The 19308-nt window shown below is 41.7% G+C and overlaps 1 protein-coding gene across 1 annotated transcript in view; it reads left to right on the top strand.

Moving 5' to 3' along the window:
• The first annotated feature begins 2638 nt into the window (after nucleotides 1–2638).
• GPR39 (G protein-coupled receptor 39) overlaps nucleotides 2639–19308 on the top strand; it is an 82307-nt gene continuing 65637 nt past the window's right edge. The window contains exon 1 of the mRNA XM_075028887.1: nucleotides 2639–3506. Coding sequence (XP_074884988.1) covers nucleotides 2639–3506 — 868 coding nt within the window. The remainder of the gene's footprint in view (nucleotides 3507–19308) is intronic.

The following is a 19308-nucleotide window of genomic DNA, read 5'->3' on the forward strand; positions in this document are numbered from 1 at the left end:
AACAATCCATGCTCCATCTCAGTGTTTCTCTGGCTCCCACCACTTGTCATCTCCTACCTAAAACTGCCTTGCTGCAAGCATTCAGGTCAACATGACTGTGGCCAAGTGAGTGGCACATAGAGCCAGCTGCCGCCCTGTGCCATGTAATCTGCATCTTCAGGATGCTCTATTTCCTTACCACGGAGCTGACAAGTGATTGGCTGCAGTGTGCAGCATCCATGTGTGCTGATTTTAGAAAGAAATATGGTGATCTCCGTCCTTAATGCTCTTGACTCCTCTTTGGTGCTGGGGGCTGAAGTCGTGCTGTGCAATCGCAACAAATTGGGTCAGGAGGGACTCCCTGGAGCGTTCTCCCAGGTACAGCTACACAGGCCACGTTCACTTTCAAAACTGCTAAGGGAAAGGCAACAACACAGAAATTAACTTGTGGCACTCACTGCTACAAGATATTGAAGAAAACTTAACAAAATCCCTAAAATTAGACCATTACACAAATCATAAATTTATAAACTGGTATCGTACCCACCAGGGTAAAGAGCTCTCAACCTCCATGCCACAAAGAGGCATTAAGCACATTTAGTTGGGGAAAAATGTCTCCCTCCAGGAAGATATACTTTTTTTATAATCATCCATGATAGGGAATTTATACCTATCTCTGCAATACTTACTGCTGGTTTATCTAGTCCACTAACCTATGTAAGTTTTTTTTTTTAATGGTCTCAGTCTATGAGTATCCACAATTGTCTCTTTCCTTCCTATCCCCTTTGTGGCACCAGTTCTTTATTAGAAAGTTAATAAACTTTGTGTATGTTCTAAAGATAATATTGAAAACTGCAAAATTGTGTTCTGCATTTTATAATTGGTGTGGAAAAAAGGTGGAGATCTAATCCTATTGGGCCTTCTCTCTCTTTTGCTCTCTCTCTCTCTTTTTCCCTTTTGATGGTAAGCAGCAAATTTTAATTAGCTTCATTTCCACAATTCAGTCATGCATATGTAATCTTTGTTCACACTTTTATAAAGTAAAATTAAGTGAAAGAAATTGGGTAATAATAGAAAACTTGTCTGAGCAGAACAAATGTGAATTATCAAACATAAGGAAAGATGACTGGGACTACAGGGCTTGAAGTTGTGCAAGGTTTGAGGTGATTTTTCTGAAACAGGAATGCATAAATAATGCATAGAAACAGGTGCTGATTATCCTGTTTTGGGCATCTTTTGTTCATTATATACTTGGGCTGCTGAGGTACAGTGATAACCACTGAATGTGAGGAGACTGCTTAATAACAGCTTTCTAATGTTTCTCTTTTATCATGAGCTGAAAGTGTCACATGAACTTGTCTAGTTAATAAAAATCACTTTGTGAACCCACTGTTCTTAGATTTGGTATTGGAGCAGATCACTGTACTGGGCCTCTCTTGATTATAGCTGCAAAAGCTGTTCTGCCGTTTTGCATTGTAATTTAAAGGTTTCCTAATCCATATACACACCCTCTAATTAAATGGTTCCAGGGGTTACCTTGGGAGCCTTCAGTGCTATGGTTTGAAACTAAAACTAAAGAGTACATTAAATTAATTCCCCCCGGGGTGAGGCACAGGAGAGGGAAGTACATTTTCATCCCTTGCTATTCTGGATTATTTGAAAGCATGAGCATGATCGGGATTACTAACTTCATTATTTTTGTTATCTAACATGAGAAGATGGAAATTTAAAGGGAGACTATTGATGTGTCTATATCTAGAGTTCAGCTCATTTTATAACTTCTGAGAAGAGTCTTTAGAGTCTAAAGAGTTATTTTAAGAAGCTACCAGTTCATCAGCAGCAACTAAAAACCAGAACCTCCTCTTGATGTAAATCAGTCTGTGGCTACACAAGCTGCGTAACAAACACTGCTGCGGCAGATGCCGAGTTCTTCATTAAAGGAAATGTAAAGCAGTGAAGCATGTTGTCATTAGCGCATATAGAAGTAAGGTCTGAAGCCCAGTTAATGTTAAACTCATGAGCAGATACTTTCTCTTCAGTACCTCTTCACACATTCAGCCTAACCCCACCAACCTAACAGCTTTAGGAGAAACACCTCTTTTTGTACCTGAGAAGGAGCTCCTATTACAGGAAGTGAATTTCAGTCATGGGTGACTTGCCTTTTTTTTTTTTTTTTTTTCTAAACCTGCTTTGCTGCCAATGAGGAGGGACAGCCAAGATTTAGATTAATGGTTAACAGAGCAAGTATAACCACACAGAAACTCTGACTTCCTCCTGCTGGGGCTGGGACCAAAAGCTGCCCTTGCTAGCAGAGGAAGAGGCAAGTGTTGAAAGGAGAGCAGTTCACGCCACAGAGGGCTGGAGAACAGCAGCTTCACTCAGTAGAGAAAGGAGGAGGAAAATCCAAAAGGAGCAAGAAGTGTTTGCCATAAAGATAGGTAAGAGCTGAAACACTTTACCGCTCGGCTTATTGACTCAGTGGCTGTTGCTGACAAAACCCACAGGTGTGGCTAGTTGAGACTTGTTTGTTGTACCCAGCTGCTCTGACCTGTGCGTCTCTGAGAGGGGCAAAGCGAGAAAGGAACTATTTGCTGTGAATTTGAATGTCAGAGAGGGCAGGAAGGCTTTTCCTCCCTCCTCCTCCCCCCAGGCGCTGCTCATGGCAGGACAGACACCTCCTTCAGACTGTCACCATCTTATTGACCACAGCCACATCCCTGAGTTTGAGGTGTCTCCTTGGATGAAGATCACTTTGGCCTCAGTGTATGTCTGCATCTTTGTTGCGGGCATCTTGGGCAACAGCATAACCATCAAGGCCACCAGGATCCTGCAAAAGAAAGGCTACTTGCAGAAGGAGGTCACAGACCACATGGTGAGCCTGGCCTGCTCTGACCTGCTGGTCATCCTGCTGGGCATGCCTACAGAGTTCTTCAGTGCCATCTGGAGCCCCTTTTCAACCCCCAGCGGCAACATTGCTTGCAAGCTCTACTACTTCCTCTTTGAAGCCTGCAGTTATGCCACTGTGCTGCATGTCGCCACCCTCAGCTTTGAGAGGTACGTGGCCATCTGCCACCCCTTCAAGTTCAAGGCTGTCTCTGGACCCCGCACGGTGAAGCTGCTCATCGCCTTTGTCTGGGGGACATCTGTCATAGTGGCTCTGCCCCTGCTCTTTGCCATGGGCACAGAATATCCCCTGGAAACCATCGAGGGATACCAAGGTATGACTGCCTGCGTCAAGCCTACGCCCAGGCACTACCTCCCTGAGCTGAAGCACAATATGACCATCTGTACCAGCCTCTCCTCCAAGTGGTCTGTCTTTCAGGCCAGCATCTTCATCGCCTTTGCTGTGTATATCATAGTGCTGGGATCTGTCGCCTTCATGTGCCGCAGCATGATGAAAACCCTGATGATCCACAAGGAAGGAACTGTGGCAGTGAAGGGTGGACTAAGACACCAGGAGCAGTACCTAAGAAAAAGTGAGAGCTCGGAGGGCAAGAGCTCCAGGAGACAGATCATTTTATTCCTGGGTAAGAGCCCTGTCCTCCTCTGCCTCCCTGCCCCTGCCCCCTTTCCACATGGGAAGGAAACCCAGAAGCCTCCATTTTATCTCACCAAATTCCACCAAATGGGGGATGTATGGTTTGAAACTGGTGCAAAATAAGGAAGAGGGATACTTTTGGCTGCGATGACGTATTTTAAGAAACCTGATTTCCCTGCATGTTTTTGACTCACTCTTTTTGTCATTAGAACAGGTGGGAGGGAAGAAGAAGGAAAAATACATTTACTGTCTGCTATTTATGTTGTTTGATTATACTGCATGCCAGCATGCAGCAATATGAATAACAGGGTGTTGCTGGTTGACCTTTGGGGTAGCAATAGGCAACAGTTGCCTGGATATAAAGTAGCTCCACTTGTATGTTTTCCCATTAAATTACAAATATGTGCATATTTAGTAAGGCTCTTGATGGGAGGGAAGACTGTCTTGCAAGATCTGAAGCTCGTCCCACTCCAAAGGCACGTCCCAGTTAATTCAGGATACTTCCTGGAGGGTACTTAGCCTCAGCAGTTGTGGCTGTGTTGCATCTGAGCATAAGGAAAGCTGGGCTGGAGAGTTGATTTGGTCTTGCAAATTGCTGTTGCCCTCTGATATTTTTTCCCTGGTTTTATTTGAAGACCTATAACCTTGGAATTATGTTTGATTCTGATCTCTCTCGCCACATGTGTCAGACAAAAACTAATCAAGCTGTCATTTTACCAACTTGGAATCTTTCCGAGCTGTGATCCATGTAGTCTCCACGTTTGTTGATGCTCTTAGAGGCACCCTTAATCATGCCGTGGCTGCATTACTGCTTGTTCTTGTTTTGCTGGGTTGCTTAATATCATACTGGATACAGTGAACCATCTATAGTATGAATGCACAGTAGACCTAGTATTTCTATGTTGCTTTTTGATGCTCTGCTTGATGTTGCAGAGGGGGAACTGAAACTCGTGGGTCTGTCCACTTCTACAGCTTTAAGTAGATTAGCTTTTTAATGACTTTTTTTTATAAGCATTCTCTGCTTCCTTATCTAGTCCTGCTTTTGCCATGGTTTGTGGCTGGGTTGTGAAGCTGCACGGTAAGGAGCCCAGGGTGCACCCAGCTCCTTTTCTGTTGCACCTGTGTTAGAGTTGGGAATATGGTGAAAACCTGTTATACAGACAAGGCATATGACTTTAAGGTTTGGGGAAAGGGTAGAGCTGCATGCTGTACCAGCAGAGAGGGTGACAAAAGCTTCAAATGGGAGATGTGACACTCCAGGCTATATAGAGCTCTTCCTCATGCTCAGAGCGCACATCTAATGAAGAAATCATCTCCTCACGCGATGCGTCTGTTAGTCTGGGATGAGAAGCCTCATATCTGGGTGATTAAAAGGGCTCTTGGTATCCTTACTCCACTGAAAGTACTGATTTCAGGGGTAGAGGCTTAGCAGCTAATATTAAATACAGCATGTTGCACAAAGCAGAAAAAGAAGTAAGGCACTGCTCTTTAAGTTAAGTGCTACTGTGGGATCCTTAAATGTCTGTGGATCTCTCTCCTCTTGTAAATTATCATCCACGGTTACATTAAAACCCAGTCTAAGATCCAAATGCTGTAGCAAGTTCCAGCTAGGCTGAGAGGTGAAGGTAAATTGCCGTGGCTTTTCTTCCCCTTCTTGATTATTGTTCTTGGTTGGTGATGGTCTAGCATGGAATAGGGCAGACCTAGTGCTGCTTGCAGAAGTGTTAAAAAGCTAAATGAAAGCGATTGGCTTGTCCTTTATCTTAAGGGAATTTGCTGCCAATATCTGACACTCCCTGTGTTCTCAGCTTTCTGGAGCCAGTAGATACTTCCATGAATTCCCCAAAATTATTTCAGTGGCAAGACTTTTAATACAAGTCTTGCTAATTTACTTGGGTTGGGAAATAAATTAATAAACTGAGGAGGAAGAAACTGTGGCCTGCATCCCTGAGAACAATGCAAAGCAATTTAATTTGGAGATTTCATAAGAGTGATGCTCTAGGGCAGTTTTAACCCAGAAGAAATGAACATATAAATTGTTTACAAATCGCTGAATTTAAATATAGTGATTTAGAAGTCCTCTTTGTTTTTCATTTAACAGATGGGTCAAATTAAAACAAATACTTGTGCATTCCCAACATATTTCACTTTTAATGTGAAATGTAAATGACAGTATATAGCATGATGTCTTTGAGCATCTAACAGCAATAAAAGCAATTTAGCATTTTCTTCTTCTAGTTCTTAAAAGTGGTAAGTTCTATAAAACAGAGATTAAATTCATAAATCTCCTGACGATAAGAAAAAGCTAAGTAGAAGAAGACACAAGAAGGAACTGATGCTTTTTTAGTGTCACGTTACTGTGTGGCACTCAAGAAAATTCATGGAAATAAATCGCAAATGTTGAAAGTGAAAGACTACTTGCTACAGGTAGTATTGATGCTTGCAGGATGGGCTCCAGATGGGGTGACACCACGGCTGTGATGGAGGAGGAAGGTGACATGGGGCCAAGCAAGGAGAGCACCACTGTGCTGGCAGGCTGAGCTCACATGGGGAAGAGCTTTTGTCCAAGGAAGGTGGCTGCAAGGTTCAAATCTTTCAGCTTAAAGCCTAGACAGTCTGATTGGGGATTTGAAGTCCTTGATGTAGAGATGTCAGTTCCTTCTGCTTCTGGCTACCTTGCTACACTCATGGTGGAAAGGAGGGAGTGGCCCAACGGCTGCAATAATAACTCTATGCCTGGTGTTGGGGAGGGGGATACTTCTAGGGGCTGTTCAGCTCAAATTTTGGTAGATTTGCCCCAGTGGAGGAATGAAAATTTGTCCCAGTATTTTGGAGAAAATCAGTTCTGTTTTTATAAATTATACTATACAGCACTATTCCTTCCAACTTCCTTCCCACTATTGCTGTTGTCTTCAAGAAAAACATCATAGCACATGTAAGTCTCTGCTTAATGCTCTGGCTCTTGAAATTAGGCATTTTGTGCTTTTGGATAGACTGGGGCATTCTTCCTGCAATCCCTGTGTGTGTGATTTATTTAATCATCTTCTGAGTCATGTGGAAAAACTCCACTGCCTCCAGTGAGTCAGCCCATCCATATGAGCAGTGTAGATCAGACTGGTTGACTCTGTGTGGGTTACCTATGTTTGTTGTTGTTAAAGCAGCTTTGCTATTGTTGGGACAGCAGATATTTCTTCTATTGAAGGTCTACATGGGTCTGTTTGAGTGTAGCTTGTCATGAATAGCACGGAAAATATAGCTGAACTTGATTTTTTGAGTTGTTCATAGCAGCATTTGTTAATAAAAGTTTCTCCATGCCCAGCAGCAGAAACTGGATAGCTGTAGTGCTTACAAAAATACTTGGCTGATGGCACTGTGATGAAATGCAAGCTTTTAACAGTATTTAAAACCTCCTAATGCTCAACCCACCCTGACAGGGATTGATACAGTCTTTGTGGCTGCTTGATCTTGTCTTTCTCCTGTGGCTGTAAAGGGCAGGGCAGTAATCAGATGGCTACCTAAATGGTCATGAGGTGCCACTGGTGACCTCTTGCTGCTCCAACACCTGAGCTGAGGCCCCTGCCACCGTAGCAGTGAGCTCTTAAGAAAGGGTGAGTTTGGAGACTTGTATGTATTATTATATGTAACTGTGTTACAGCAAACAAAGAAGGAGAAAGTAATGGAAGGATCCTGTAAAAGAGAGATCCAGCTAGTGCAGTACCTGTAAAAGTTACAAAAAGAAGGCATTTCATAGCTGAAACTATTTAAGTTAAAAATCTTTAGGAAATGTCAACAGGTGGCCTGCTCACTGGGAAAGGGGTGCAGCATGGGACAAGCCTCCGTGCATGCTGCTGGTGGAGTGGGCCTTGGCACCAGTGGCTCCATGCAAGCAGTGCCTGCTCTCTGGCCGTGGCTACATCCTTCTTAATCTGGCCAATAATATAAAGCCACATCTATACAAAATCAGCTGTATGGCTTGCCATCAGACTAGATCTGACTGACCTGAACTTGTACTCTACAATGAAATGAGTTTTGACTATCCCAGATGAAAAATGTATTGCTTCTAAAGCTTCTGTGATATTTCCCTTAACAGCTTCAGTTTCATGCTTCTGCTAAAAGCCTTAATTATTTTGTATAAAGCAACCTCAAGCCTACCACAGTAAATACACTGAAATAAAAAAGTCCTTTAGTGTTGCTACATCCTCTGCTTTTCTTTGTATACACTTGGAGTTTGCCCTTTGGAGCAATACTTTTCTGTTTGCACAGCAGAGGGGTCCCACTGCATGGGGTGCTAGGCACTGTGGGTGCTTTGCCATTTGCCAGCCGGCATCTGGGTAGCATTTTTCTGTCTCCTGACCATGGTGAAGCATCCATCCATCCTGAGCTCTTCCTTCCAGAAAAGAGAAGTATTGAAGTAATCTGGCTGCTATCAAAGTGTTGAGGTGGATGCATTAAACCACTGCTGTAGCTGCAGCAGTTGGCAAGAGCCAGAGCTGCAGCTGGACCCACCTAACTGGAGACGCTGCTGGTACCAGCCCAACACCGTCAGCTCCCCCCATGCTAAGTGGGGCAAATAATTCTCTCTGCTGTCTCTTTCCCATCACTGCAGAACTGCAGCTTTTCTGCTTTGGGACCTTCTGATGTAAGATGAATTTTACCTGCATTCCTGGACAGCAAATATCCTACAGCTTCTTTAATGAGCAGGGAAGGGAATTGCTTATCATAATCTATGGCAGTGCCTCCATCTGAGAAAGGTAGTCTGGTGGTGCATTTTTTTTAAATTTTTCTTTGGTCTAACACTTAAGTATGTTAAATACACTGAGTGTCAACCTGAAGACAGTAGCAGTGGTGGTTTCATGTGATGTGTTACGGTACAGGTAGCTTCAGGTCTGGTTTGTTTTATAGAGCAATAGCAGCTAGAGGCTTTACTGAGACCCTGGTAAGTGCCATAGAAGGAAAGAGAGTCCCCGTCTCTAAATCCAAATAAAATGGGCAAAAGTGAAGGGTTGGAAAAGCTAGACAGAAAGAGGTCAGTCACCTGACCAAGGCCACAAATGCTATGGAGAGTCACAAATGCATCTGCTGAATCTTGTGCTAGTGCCCAGTCTGCTGGGCTGCCTGGCCTCTTTCCCACCACTTTTGGTGGCGACTGTTAAATCAATGCCAGGCTATTCTATAACAATGCCAATGTCACTGTAAGCACCATGAGCGCAGCTGTACCTAGCCATAAGCTAAAGCTAGATAAAACTTTGAGTCAGAAACTAAAAAGATGTCTTAGAACTTAAGATGGAGCACCATTTTTTCCCCCATATACTAGTGCTGGCAGATTAATGTTTTGCTCAGAATAAAGGTATTGTGTGTAGAAATAGCCTTTCCAAAGATCACTAAGGAAATGTATTTCGTAAGGCACTTGGCAAATGGGTTTTCAGGAGGCAAATTACTTCAAGTAGTTGTGAAAAATACATGGTTGTCATCTAGAGATGACTCAGGCACACTGTAACTTGACAATGGTAAGACTTCTGTTACAGGAAAATTAGATGCTTCTTCATAGGCTGGAAATGGGCTGGTTTTTTTCCTTACTGAAAAAGGTAAAGCTTAGGGATAGAACAAAAATTGAAAGAATAACCTAATTGATTAGATTCCAGAACACAGCTCCAGCCCATGTTCTTTAAACTCAGCTTCATTGACTCCTCTTGGTTCATTTCTTTAATCATTCCACTCAGCTGTCTTTCTTCAGAGACTTTGTTGGAGAGGTGCCTGAAGATAAATACATTGTAAGCTGGATATGATTTCCATCTCTGTGTTTTATATGGTGTCTCCATCCGTATATTTCCCTGAGCAGGGCTTTGAATTACACAAGACAAGTAGGAGACTGAATGCACTGAAATAGGTAGCAGGGGCTGAGCAGGGAACATGAAACACTTAGACCAACAGAGTGGGGTCTGGTCATTCAACTGCATAGGACACCCACTCTCTGTCACTAGTAAGATTTTTCTTTTAGGTGCTGCTTTCTGGAAAAGAGATAAAAGCAAAGGATTTACCTACTGGTGTTCAGTAAAATTTGCTTTCCTCTTCTCTGCAAAAGTATTAACCCGATGTCAACAGCAAAACCGATCAATGCTATTGCATGCTGGTAGCACAAAACTGAAACTCAGCTACTCAACAGATGACAATGGAAAGGCTGCATCCAGGGATCACGGCTTCTCAGGGCAATTGTGTACAACCAACCTCCTCTGAAGAGCTGTGGGACTTCTGTTGGTTTTTAAAAAAATACATAGCCACAGTAAAATAGACTCAAGGCAAACTTCCAGAATCCAGGTATCTGTATGTTCAGTTTTCCCACACTGTAATTTAAAAATGGACATAAGCAGAAACCAGCATAATTTTCCTCCCTATTGTACAGAAAGCAATTTATCTACTCCTGCTTTTAACTGGACTCATGTAATAGAGGATTGTGCTTTTGGCTTACGTAGACAGTCTTCCTTTCCTCCTACACCGAGGGATGGCAAAATGGTAGAGGGAGAAAAAGAATGGAAGAATAGGGACTAATTGAGGCCAGCACCCCCAAGGTATTTAAGACTTTTGTAGTTTTAATGGAAAAATCAATGTGTGATTACACTTTGCATTAGAGTACTTAAAAATTACTTCAACATGAAAAGTCTGCAGCTTTAAAAACAACCTAACCCTGCAAATACTGTAGTCAGAGAACCAAATTCCCTGCTAGTGTAATTCATATAATTCTCCATATGTGATATGCTGGCAGATATGGTCTCTGTGGACACGTGACTACTGTCTTCACTCTGTGCATGAGAAGCCTATGAGGACAATGAGTGCTTTACTGGTGCTTAGTGAAAATCGCAGCCATGCTTCTGTCTTTCACCTGATGCCTACAAGGAAACTGGTATTTAACCTGGTCTGATAGTGACCTATAGGTGTTGGTACACTGCTTCAGCTTAGCTCATGCTGTGGCACACACAGCACAAGTATCTTTCCACTTCTTTATACTCTACCATCTGTGTTGTCCAAAAACTAAGTGGACAGCTGAGTTTTCTTAAGTACTTCTGCCGTATACTTGCCTCTGCCCAAAGTCTTCAGGCCTCATTAAAGACTGTTACCAGTGTTGGCCTTAAACTTAGTATTAATAATCTCTCGCTCTCTCTTACAAGCTGTAGATAATAAACCTATTGGCCTTTGGTTCTTCCAGGACACCTAGGTATATGCTAAGAGAAGGAAGGAGGGAAGTGCAGGCAATATCCCTCGCTGTGGCAGTGTGAGCCAAGAAACAGGCAGGGGGCTGCTGCCTTTGGGGAGCTGAGGTCCGGCTGTGTCATCTCTGCTTCTGAAAAACACACTCTGTATCATGGCAAACCCTCTCTGGGACATGTATTCTGACAAGTAAAACTTTGGAAGCTGTCTCTTTCTGCAAAGAGTGGATAAAAACCAGGAAGATTTACCTCCATCAAAGTGGAGAAATACAGATGTTGCTCCAAGTATGAAAATAATTGAGGGAGATAGCCCACAGATAGAGTACAGCAGCCCTACATTAAGTAACCTTGTCCCATCAATTTTGGTCTACTGCCCTCACTCTTTGGTCAAAAGACTATTGTCTTAAGCATTAATTTTGCATTTTCTCTCTGTTTTCTTGCTATCTCCTCTGAGCCAGACACCATCTCAAATGTAGATTGTTCTTGCAGCTCCCTGGTTTCAGTAGATAGGACTCATTTGTGGCAAGTTCACAGATGATTTATTGAAGTCTTCACCTGTGAAAACTAAATGCATTATCTATTCTTCTATTGTTTCATATTCCAATTATACCACATTTCACAAAATTAAATCTTTTGTTTTCCTAGCTGATGTTAAGACCATTATCTTTAAACAGTGATTGTTAGCCTCTGAATTTTAATGGAAGAGAGCGTTAATATCTGAGCATTTATTACTAATGTGAAGCTTTCAATTTTATCCTACATAACTTCTTTGTTTCCTAAAGGCAACATTTGTGTTAGAAACTGAGAACCAACCAACTGCCAACCAACAGGTTAAAGATTATTTTCTTCCCTTTCATTGTTGCAAGGGAGTTCCTAAACCTACAATTTGGATAGGTAGTTGCTGTGGTTTAACCCCAGCCAGCAACTAAGCACCACACAGCCGCTCACTCACTTCCCCTCCCCTCCCCCCCATCCAGTGGGATGGGGGAGAAAATTGGGAAAAGAAGTAAAACTCGTGGGTTGAGATAAGAACGGTTTAATAGAACAGAAAAGAAGAAACTAATAATGATAATGATAACACTAATAAAATGACAACAGCAATAATAAAAGGATTGGAATGTACAAATGATGTGCAGGGCAATTGCTCACCACCTGCAGACCGACACCCCGCCAGCCCCTGAGTGGCGATTCCCCACCCCCACTTCCCAGTTCCTATACTAAATGTGACATCCCATGGTCTGGAATACCCCTTTGGCCAGTTTGGGTCGGGTGCCCTGGCTGTGTCCTGTGCCAACTTCTTGTGCCCCTCCAGCTTTCTCGCTGGCTGGGCATGAGAAGCTGGAAAATCCTTGACTTTAGTCTAAACACTACTTAGCAACAACTGAAAACATCAGTGTTATCAACATTCTTCACATACTGAACTCAAAACATAGCACTGTACCAGCTACTAGGAAGACAGTTAACTCTATCCCAGCTGAAACCAGGACAGTAGTACAGCTGAAAAACTAGTAAGAAGGAACTTTAAAATTGTTTTCCAGTGAAGATAAACAGTTAAGACTTCAACTTACATTTGGCACAATATGCTGTAGCACTTTCTTAGCCTTTTTTGAGGGCATCATAAGCATGTTTGTGCTGCTAGATGCCCGCAGTTCCCCTACTTAAGTGAGAAAGCAATTATCCTTCTGATCTCTGTTGTGGATGCATGGGTAATATCAAGGTCGAAATATTATGGATTAAATGAGTCTGCCAAGAACCTCTTACTCGTATAAATAGTGACTTACAAGAAAAGGTGGAACTGAGAAAAAGGTCTGGTATTTTTATGAGTTAACTTTTCCTTGTTTCTCCTTCAGCTGTTTTTAGGCCTCTGGTTGTTGCATTTAATTCTTTCTTAAAAGCACTTACTATGTTTGTTCTTACGACTTTTTAAAAGAAGGTATTTAAGTTGAAAGTGCAGTTTAGGGGATTAGATATAGGGATCTCTCTGACAGCAAGTGTATGCTTGCTAGAGAAACGTAGAGAGCATTCTGTGAGCACTCAAAAAACACTTGACATCCACCTGGAAACAGGTGCACCTATGTCATAATTACCAGGACACTAAACTTTACTCATCAATATAAGGAAACCCAGACACAGAGGTGCATTAGAGAAGATAACATTGCTTAGCTATCCATCCTCGTCCTCACTCAGCATCAATGGCTTTCTTTTCTCATGTTTTATTAGGTGGCATCTGCACAGATATTGAAGAAGCTGTTCTGCTCCAATCTCTAGCTGAACCCTGCAAAAGAGCTCAGCCCCTTTCAGAGGGTAGTCTAAATATTTTGTCCCTGTTCATATAGTATTTCTGCAAATCCACCTTGCTTTGCTCCTCTGTATAATATTGCCAGCTTGCTTTTTGTTGAATGTGACAATTGTCTTGCATAGCTAAAAGAAGGGCTGCCTCACACTCAGTCTTCTGTTTTAGTGGTATATCTCAGCAGGGTGCTGCTGAAGGTGATTTTAATTTGAAGAAATATTAGAAGACTGTCCTGATAGCTCCTTCCTAGAAAAATCCCTGGAGTTCAGTATATATGTACCCCTTCTATTAAATTGCAATAACTACAATTATTCTAGCACTTTCTCCATAAAGCGTAAAATCTAAATTGTGGAACTTATTGTTGTGGAGGCCAAATGTAAAAGTGGGCTCCAAAAGAGATTAAACGTAACCTTGAAGGATAGTGCTGTCAAGATCAAGATATAATCTCCACTTTAGAAAGTCCTGATATTGCTGAGTGCCAAAACTCAGCGTGAATAGTACAGGAAAATCTATGCTTGTTCCTTCTCCTGCAGATGTCTATGTGGGATCATCACAGAGAGAAATGAATGGGCAGATGAGTCCTAGGTCTGTCCCAGTATGTCTGCTCTTAATCTGAAACTTTCTGTATATGCCAGAATAGGCAAGTAATCACTCTACCTTCAGCCAGGTACGGGAACATGAGCTTTTTAAGATGGTAGAACAAAAAGTTTGATTAGACAAAAAAAAATTGATTAAAATGCTCTCCCTCAAATTTTGGTTATTTTTTTTCTACACCCCTCTGCCCCCCCCCCCCCCCAACATAAAACTTTTCAAGAAAAAAAATTTATTCATTACTGGGTGTGTTTTTTATCTGTGTGTGTGTGTGTGTGCCAAAATGTGTCTCATTTGATAAACTGTGTTATTTGTTGATTTTTTCATTCCTGTGCCTCACATTCTCTCTCTCCAATAAAGAGAACTTTTGAGCTCCTTGATTTTGAAAATAAAACTGAACTTAAATTTGTCCCTTAAAGGCATTAGGAATGAAGGTCCTCACCAACTAAGACTCTTGGTAATGCTTAAGGATATCTATAGAAGTTCTTGAAACTGCTATGACTGAGCCAACATTCAAAATTAAACTTTTAAGGTAACTAAAGATTGCAGTACCTCAGCAATAAGGTACACAGATATTCAAACAGTCTTTATTGTGGACACAACTTTAACGTGTCAGGTTTTTAACCGTTCGATAAGAACTAACACGGTATAGTGAAGGACAAACAGAAGTCAAAAGCAAGCACGCTGGTCAGGTTTGCCCTTGCCCTTCAGACAGTGAAATTGCTAAAAACTTTCCAACTTTCTGTCACAAGTTTATTCAACAGATCTTTCTGATTGGTTGAAAGAAATGCAGGTCTAAAATGGATGGGATGGGTTGTGTCACAGGTGTTCAAAAGATGGTATTTAAGTGATCTTTTTGTCTTGAAAGGCAACATACCTAAATTCAAGTGGTAGTAATGGTGATATCAACTCCTGCCAAAATTTTCAAAAGCATGTATTGGAATTTGCAGATGTATTTGCTAATTTGGTCTATTAAAAAAACCCACAAAACCAAACAGCAATAGAAGAGCAAAAAATGAGAGAGTTTGTCTGGAACTGCTATCTGCTGGTCTGGTGGGTACAAAGGGCCATCGCCCCTCAGTTGGAGCAGTCTCTGAGCAAAGCCAGAGCAGATCTGATCTCTCTGTGCCTGTGGAGGTTTGTGAGTGTATACCTCTTCTCTCTTTCAGTGCTTCTCTTGTGCCCTTTCTTAAAAGATTGTCCCCACCTAGTGTACTTGGAGGCAGCCTTGGGAGTTCATTGTTAAAAGTTAATGTCTGGAGACTGAAACTTTCCATTGTCTTGATTCCTTTCCCTTTTCCTATTCCTGCTCATCATATACACGTCTACTGAATTCTAAAAAGCTTTTTGATAGCGACTTGAAATTCAAATGTCCCCTTTCTGTTTGTCTTCTGGTCTAAGCCAACATTTAAATGCATTCTTTTCTATTATAAAGAGCATATTGACAATTTAAGAAACATTGTCCTGCAGTGCAAACGCTCTGATATTACAAAATATTGCCATGTTCTCTGCATTGATCTAAATGATGGCATTGGCACAAGAACTAATAGGTCTACAGGGGCCATGAATGAGTACAGACAGAAATGAGAAAATTTCTAATCATGAGAAGGACATGTTCAGGGACAGCCTTCCAAGTGGAGAGCTGGACCAAACTAGTTCAGTTTCTGGGGTAGAGAACGTGATCATTTCTGCAAGTCCATGATGTGGTTGCCCATGCTGGGAGTGGAGGCGTGTCTCTGGTCATAAAGCCCAGGCCTCCACTGGGTTGGAAGGAAGAGGTTAGGTTTATTGCTCCTTGGTGTGGTACTGTGTGACTCTGTCTTCCTTTGCGAGGGTGCTGAACTTGCAAAGAAGGTCCAGCAAGCTTATGCAAACTGAACATTTTCTTGGCAAATACATGTTGCCAAAAGGAGACTTTCAGAAAGCTGGCCTGCGACCACACAGCTTGGTGCACACCTGGGTCCCTGCGTGTAAGTGAAGGATCCATTTCCTGCATGTTTTGTTCTCTGAATCAAGGGCAAGATATCACCTGTTGCTGCTCCTTTTGCTGCCACAGATCCACTCTGCCAGCCTGTCTTGATAGCCTCCCTCACAACATGCATGGCCATCCGTCTCCCTGTGCCCAATGACTAGCATTCTAAAGCCTGCCTCTGAGTCTCTATCTCCAAGAGAGAATTGCTTTAACCTTATCAAATGGAAGTGAGATTTAAAATGACTTAATGTTTATTTGCTGACAGGCAGGAATGTCCTCTAAATTGACTGTCACAGCTCAAATGCAATGCTGTAGGACCAAATCATAACCTCTTGTTGGCCTTCAGTGAAACAATGTTAAGTTTGGGGAGTGGGGATATTATTTTGGCCTCCCTGGATGTATGGATAGCATTCTCATTTTGAAGTTTTATACAATGAAGTTATATTTGATATTTGCATAATTCAAATAGATGAAATCCTCAAACAGGCACAGAAGACTTGATTTCATTAACTTGGGATGCAGCCATTCCCATCTCTCATGCAAATGGCAAATACCTTTCCTGTAAGTATACTTTAAAGATTCATTTCTTTCTCTAATCAAGTGGTGAAATCCTACCCATGGGAACAAGAATTGATTTCTTTTCCCTTCAGACTGAATAGCATAGACCTTATTTGGATTAACTTCTGCCATGAAATGTAAGGTTAACCCTTCTGTGTGCTGCAAATCAGCTAAATGTGTTCCTGTTTGCTGCTCCAACACACTGAAAATGTACACAGTGTAGTCGTCCTGCAAATGTAGCCGTCAGCTCAAAGAAGCTCTGCCTATTGTCAACAAGGATCTATTTCCACTGAAACCCTGACCTTGAAAGCTCATTTTTAAATTTCCTCCTGGGCCTTGAATGCTGCAATTGATTATGGTTGTTTTGGTTTTAGTCTTTAATAGTCAAGGTGAAGAATTGCTCCCAAATTTGTTTAGATGTCAGGAGGAAGGCAACTTCCCCACACTGCATGGACAGTGTCAAGGAGCCACAGTGGGCTCTCACAAGCCTTCCACGAAGCACTGACATTTCTGGTTGGAACTGGGAATGGGACAGAAATGCTCTTCTCTTGGAGCTGGCACCTGTGCCTTGCTCTCTATGGGGGACTTCCTGGGGCATGAGAAACTTCCACTGCATTAATGCAATTTAATAGGCATCAGTGGAGAATTAAAGTTATCTGATGTTGGCCCAAGTAGTCTTAGGGGATAGTCCCTCACACTATGTAGTCTGAGCCCATGGCTGGGACTCTGTCCATAGCAGTGCTTAGGTGAATTTCCCCCTCTCCTTACTACTGAATTATCCACATATCTTTGTATGCTATTTTCTGGTTCACCTTCTTGGTAATAAAGCTCTGCATTTTATTTTCTGTCTTTCAGATATATCACTTTTCACTTCAATTGTCTTACATTAGTTGAAACTGATAGCCTGACCCCTTGGCCACTGTGCTTTTCTGAAACATTTCCCAGTGCTTTCATTGAAAGTAGGATGCTTTGCTACATTCTAATGAAGAGCTTTAAAAACAACAACAACAACAAAAAAGAGGGGAAAAATGTATTTTTCTTGGTAATTTGGGATGCTTAGTTTTCTGGTTCTCTTTGTCTTAGAACACAAAGTAGTCATTGGGGAGGGTTTTTTTCTCTGCACTGAAAGTGAATTTATGGTGTGCTCTCTGCCTCTCCTGCCCACTAGCCTGCCCTGTAGAAGAAAGCAGTGGGAGGTCAGCTGCCTTGAATGGCTCAAGAAAAGTCAAGATGTCCTGGGTTTTCCTCTTGTATTAAAGGAAGATCTTACTCTGTTATTGGCACTAATTAGTAAACCCCCCCTTAAGTGTATACACATTGTGGTATTTGACCTCTAAAATTCCTGGTGTGGGGATGCACACTGGGTAGCAAGCACTGATCTTGCTCTGGTGTTTTGGTTCCTACATCAGATGTCAGCTGCCTTTCATGAATGAGTTTAAAAGTTCAGCACTGTGGTTCCCAAGAGCTTTTGATCAGTCTGGCTTTACTGCTTCATTTAGTTAAACTTTGCACTGCTCTTTCAAACCTCTGAGTTGCCTGCACTGCTGGGGCATGGAAGGCCCAATACCTAGTATCAGCTCAAACAAAGGAAGCAGTAGACTGAGAGATACTCTGTCTTTGCTTTTCTAGGGGTTCATGCGACACTATAAAACGTGGCTTTTTGACACTGAGGAATGCTGAAACAGTCTGTATCTATATATACCCACAGACACGTGTGTATATATACGTACATATATAGAAGCACTGACTAATTAGGAGTAGCCATTCTCACCAAACCATTTGTCATACCTCAAGGCACATTCCTCATGCTGAGCAGCTTCCTCACACTTTGGAGTTACAGCAGCCCAGAGCCTTCTTGGTTGGCAACAGGTTGTATTTTACAAGAAAAGCAGCCCAAAATAATAGAGCCTGAAACAATTGCTTCCTCTTTGTGTATCTGGAACTTTTGAGGTTTCTTTTCAGTTTGGGGGTGGGGTTTTGATTTGTTGGTTTGTTTATTTTAGTCTTTAAGCAGACTCAGCTCAGAGGGCCCCACCTCCCATCCTGAGCAGGCACATTTGGGAAAAAGCCTCATTCAGGAAAAGCCCCAAGAGCCTAGAGAGTGAGGCAAATGCCATGCTTGTCAGGGTGCACTGAAGATCAATGCACTGAATTCACTAGGAGCTAGAAGCATTTCAGACTTATGGTGACAAAAATCTTGTTGACTGAACTCTACTGAACTCTACATTCAAGTCATTTCAGGTCAGGAATAATTGCTATCTTTACATCACCATTTTCAAATTCTTTATCCCTTGAAGCAACACTGAGAAAGTCAGTGTCCCTAAGGTTCAAATCTTCTTTATTTAATTTTCCTACTATTTTAATATATCGATGGTTCTGATCATTTTTGCTCAATATAGTCTTGAGGAGAAAATTCTGAGGCGTGAAAAAATCTGTGTAAAATGAAACATCATGCTTTTGATCCAAGGACTGATGTTCTATATGAGGAATAGAAACAAAAATCTCATGATAACCCCTCTGCTTTCCTAAAATAGAAAACCTGCCTAGTTAATGAATATAAATGAATGTACATTCACTTCCTTTTTTTGAGGTTACTAAAGCTGATTAACATTAGGTACCACAATTTATTTAAAGCAGTTGAGTAATTATTCTGCTTCCTATCCCATGAACATGCAACTTATTTATTATTGAAGGTTTGGGGTTTTTTTAAAGTGTATCCTTGAAATCACATTGGGGACATATCTTTGTCATCATCAGAGTTTTAAAATAAGTATTTTACAATAAGTAATTCTGGTATACAAGCACAGAAGAAAAATTGGGCAATGCTATAGAAATTCAATAAACTGTGATGCATCATCTTACAGGAAAGGACCTGAAATCCTTAGGAGCGAAATAATGTATTGACAATTTGGGGTTACACAAGTAGAATTCAATATTCAGCATAATTAAATTAGATATTGATAGCTTCAGCAAAACAAAACAGTTTTTCATGTAAAATTTAAAATGGGTGAACCTACTTTGCTTTCTTGTGACACTGGGTGGATCAAGGTGGTTTAGCTGAGAGTTATTTTCCAGAAGATCATCATAAAGTGACTTGTATGTGTTGGCCTTTCCTGTTATGTTAGTCTAATGAGAATTTATTCTCTTCTTGCTAATAGAGGCTGCCATGGCTTCT

This window comes from Buteo buteo, chromosome 5 (assembly GCF_964188355.1).
Source record: "Buteo buteo chromosome 5, bButBut1.hap1.1, whole genome shotgun sequence".
Lineage (NCBI taxonomy): Eukaryota > Metazoa > Chordata > Aves > Accipitriformes > Accipitridae > Buteo > Buteo buteo.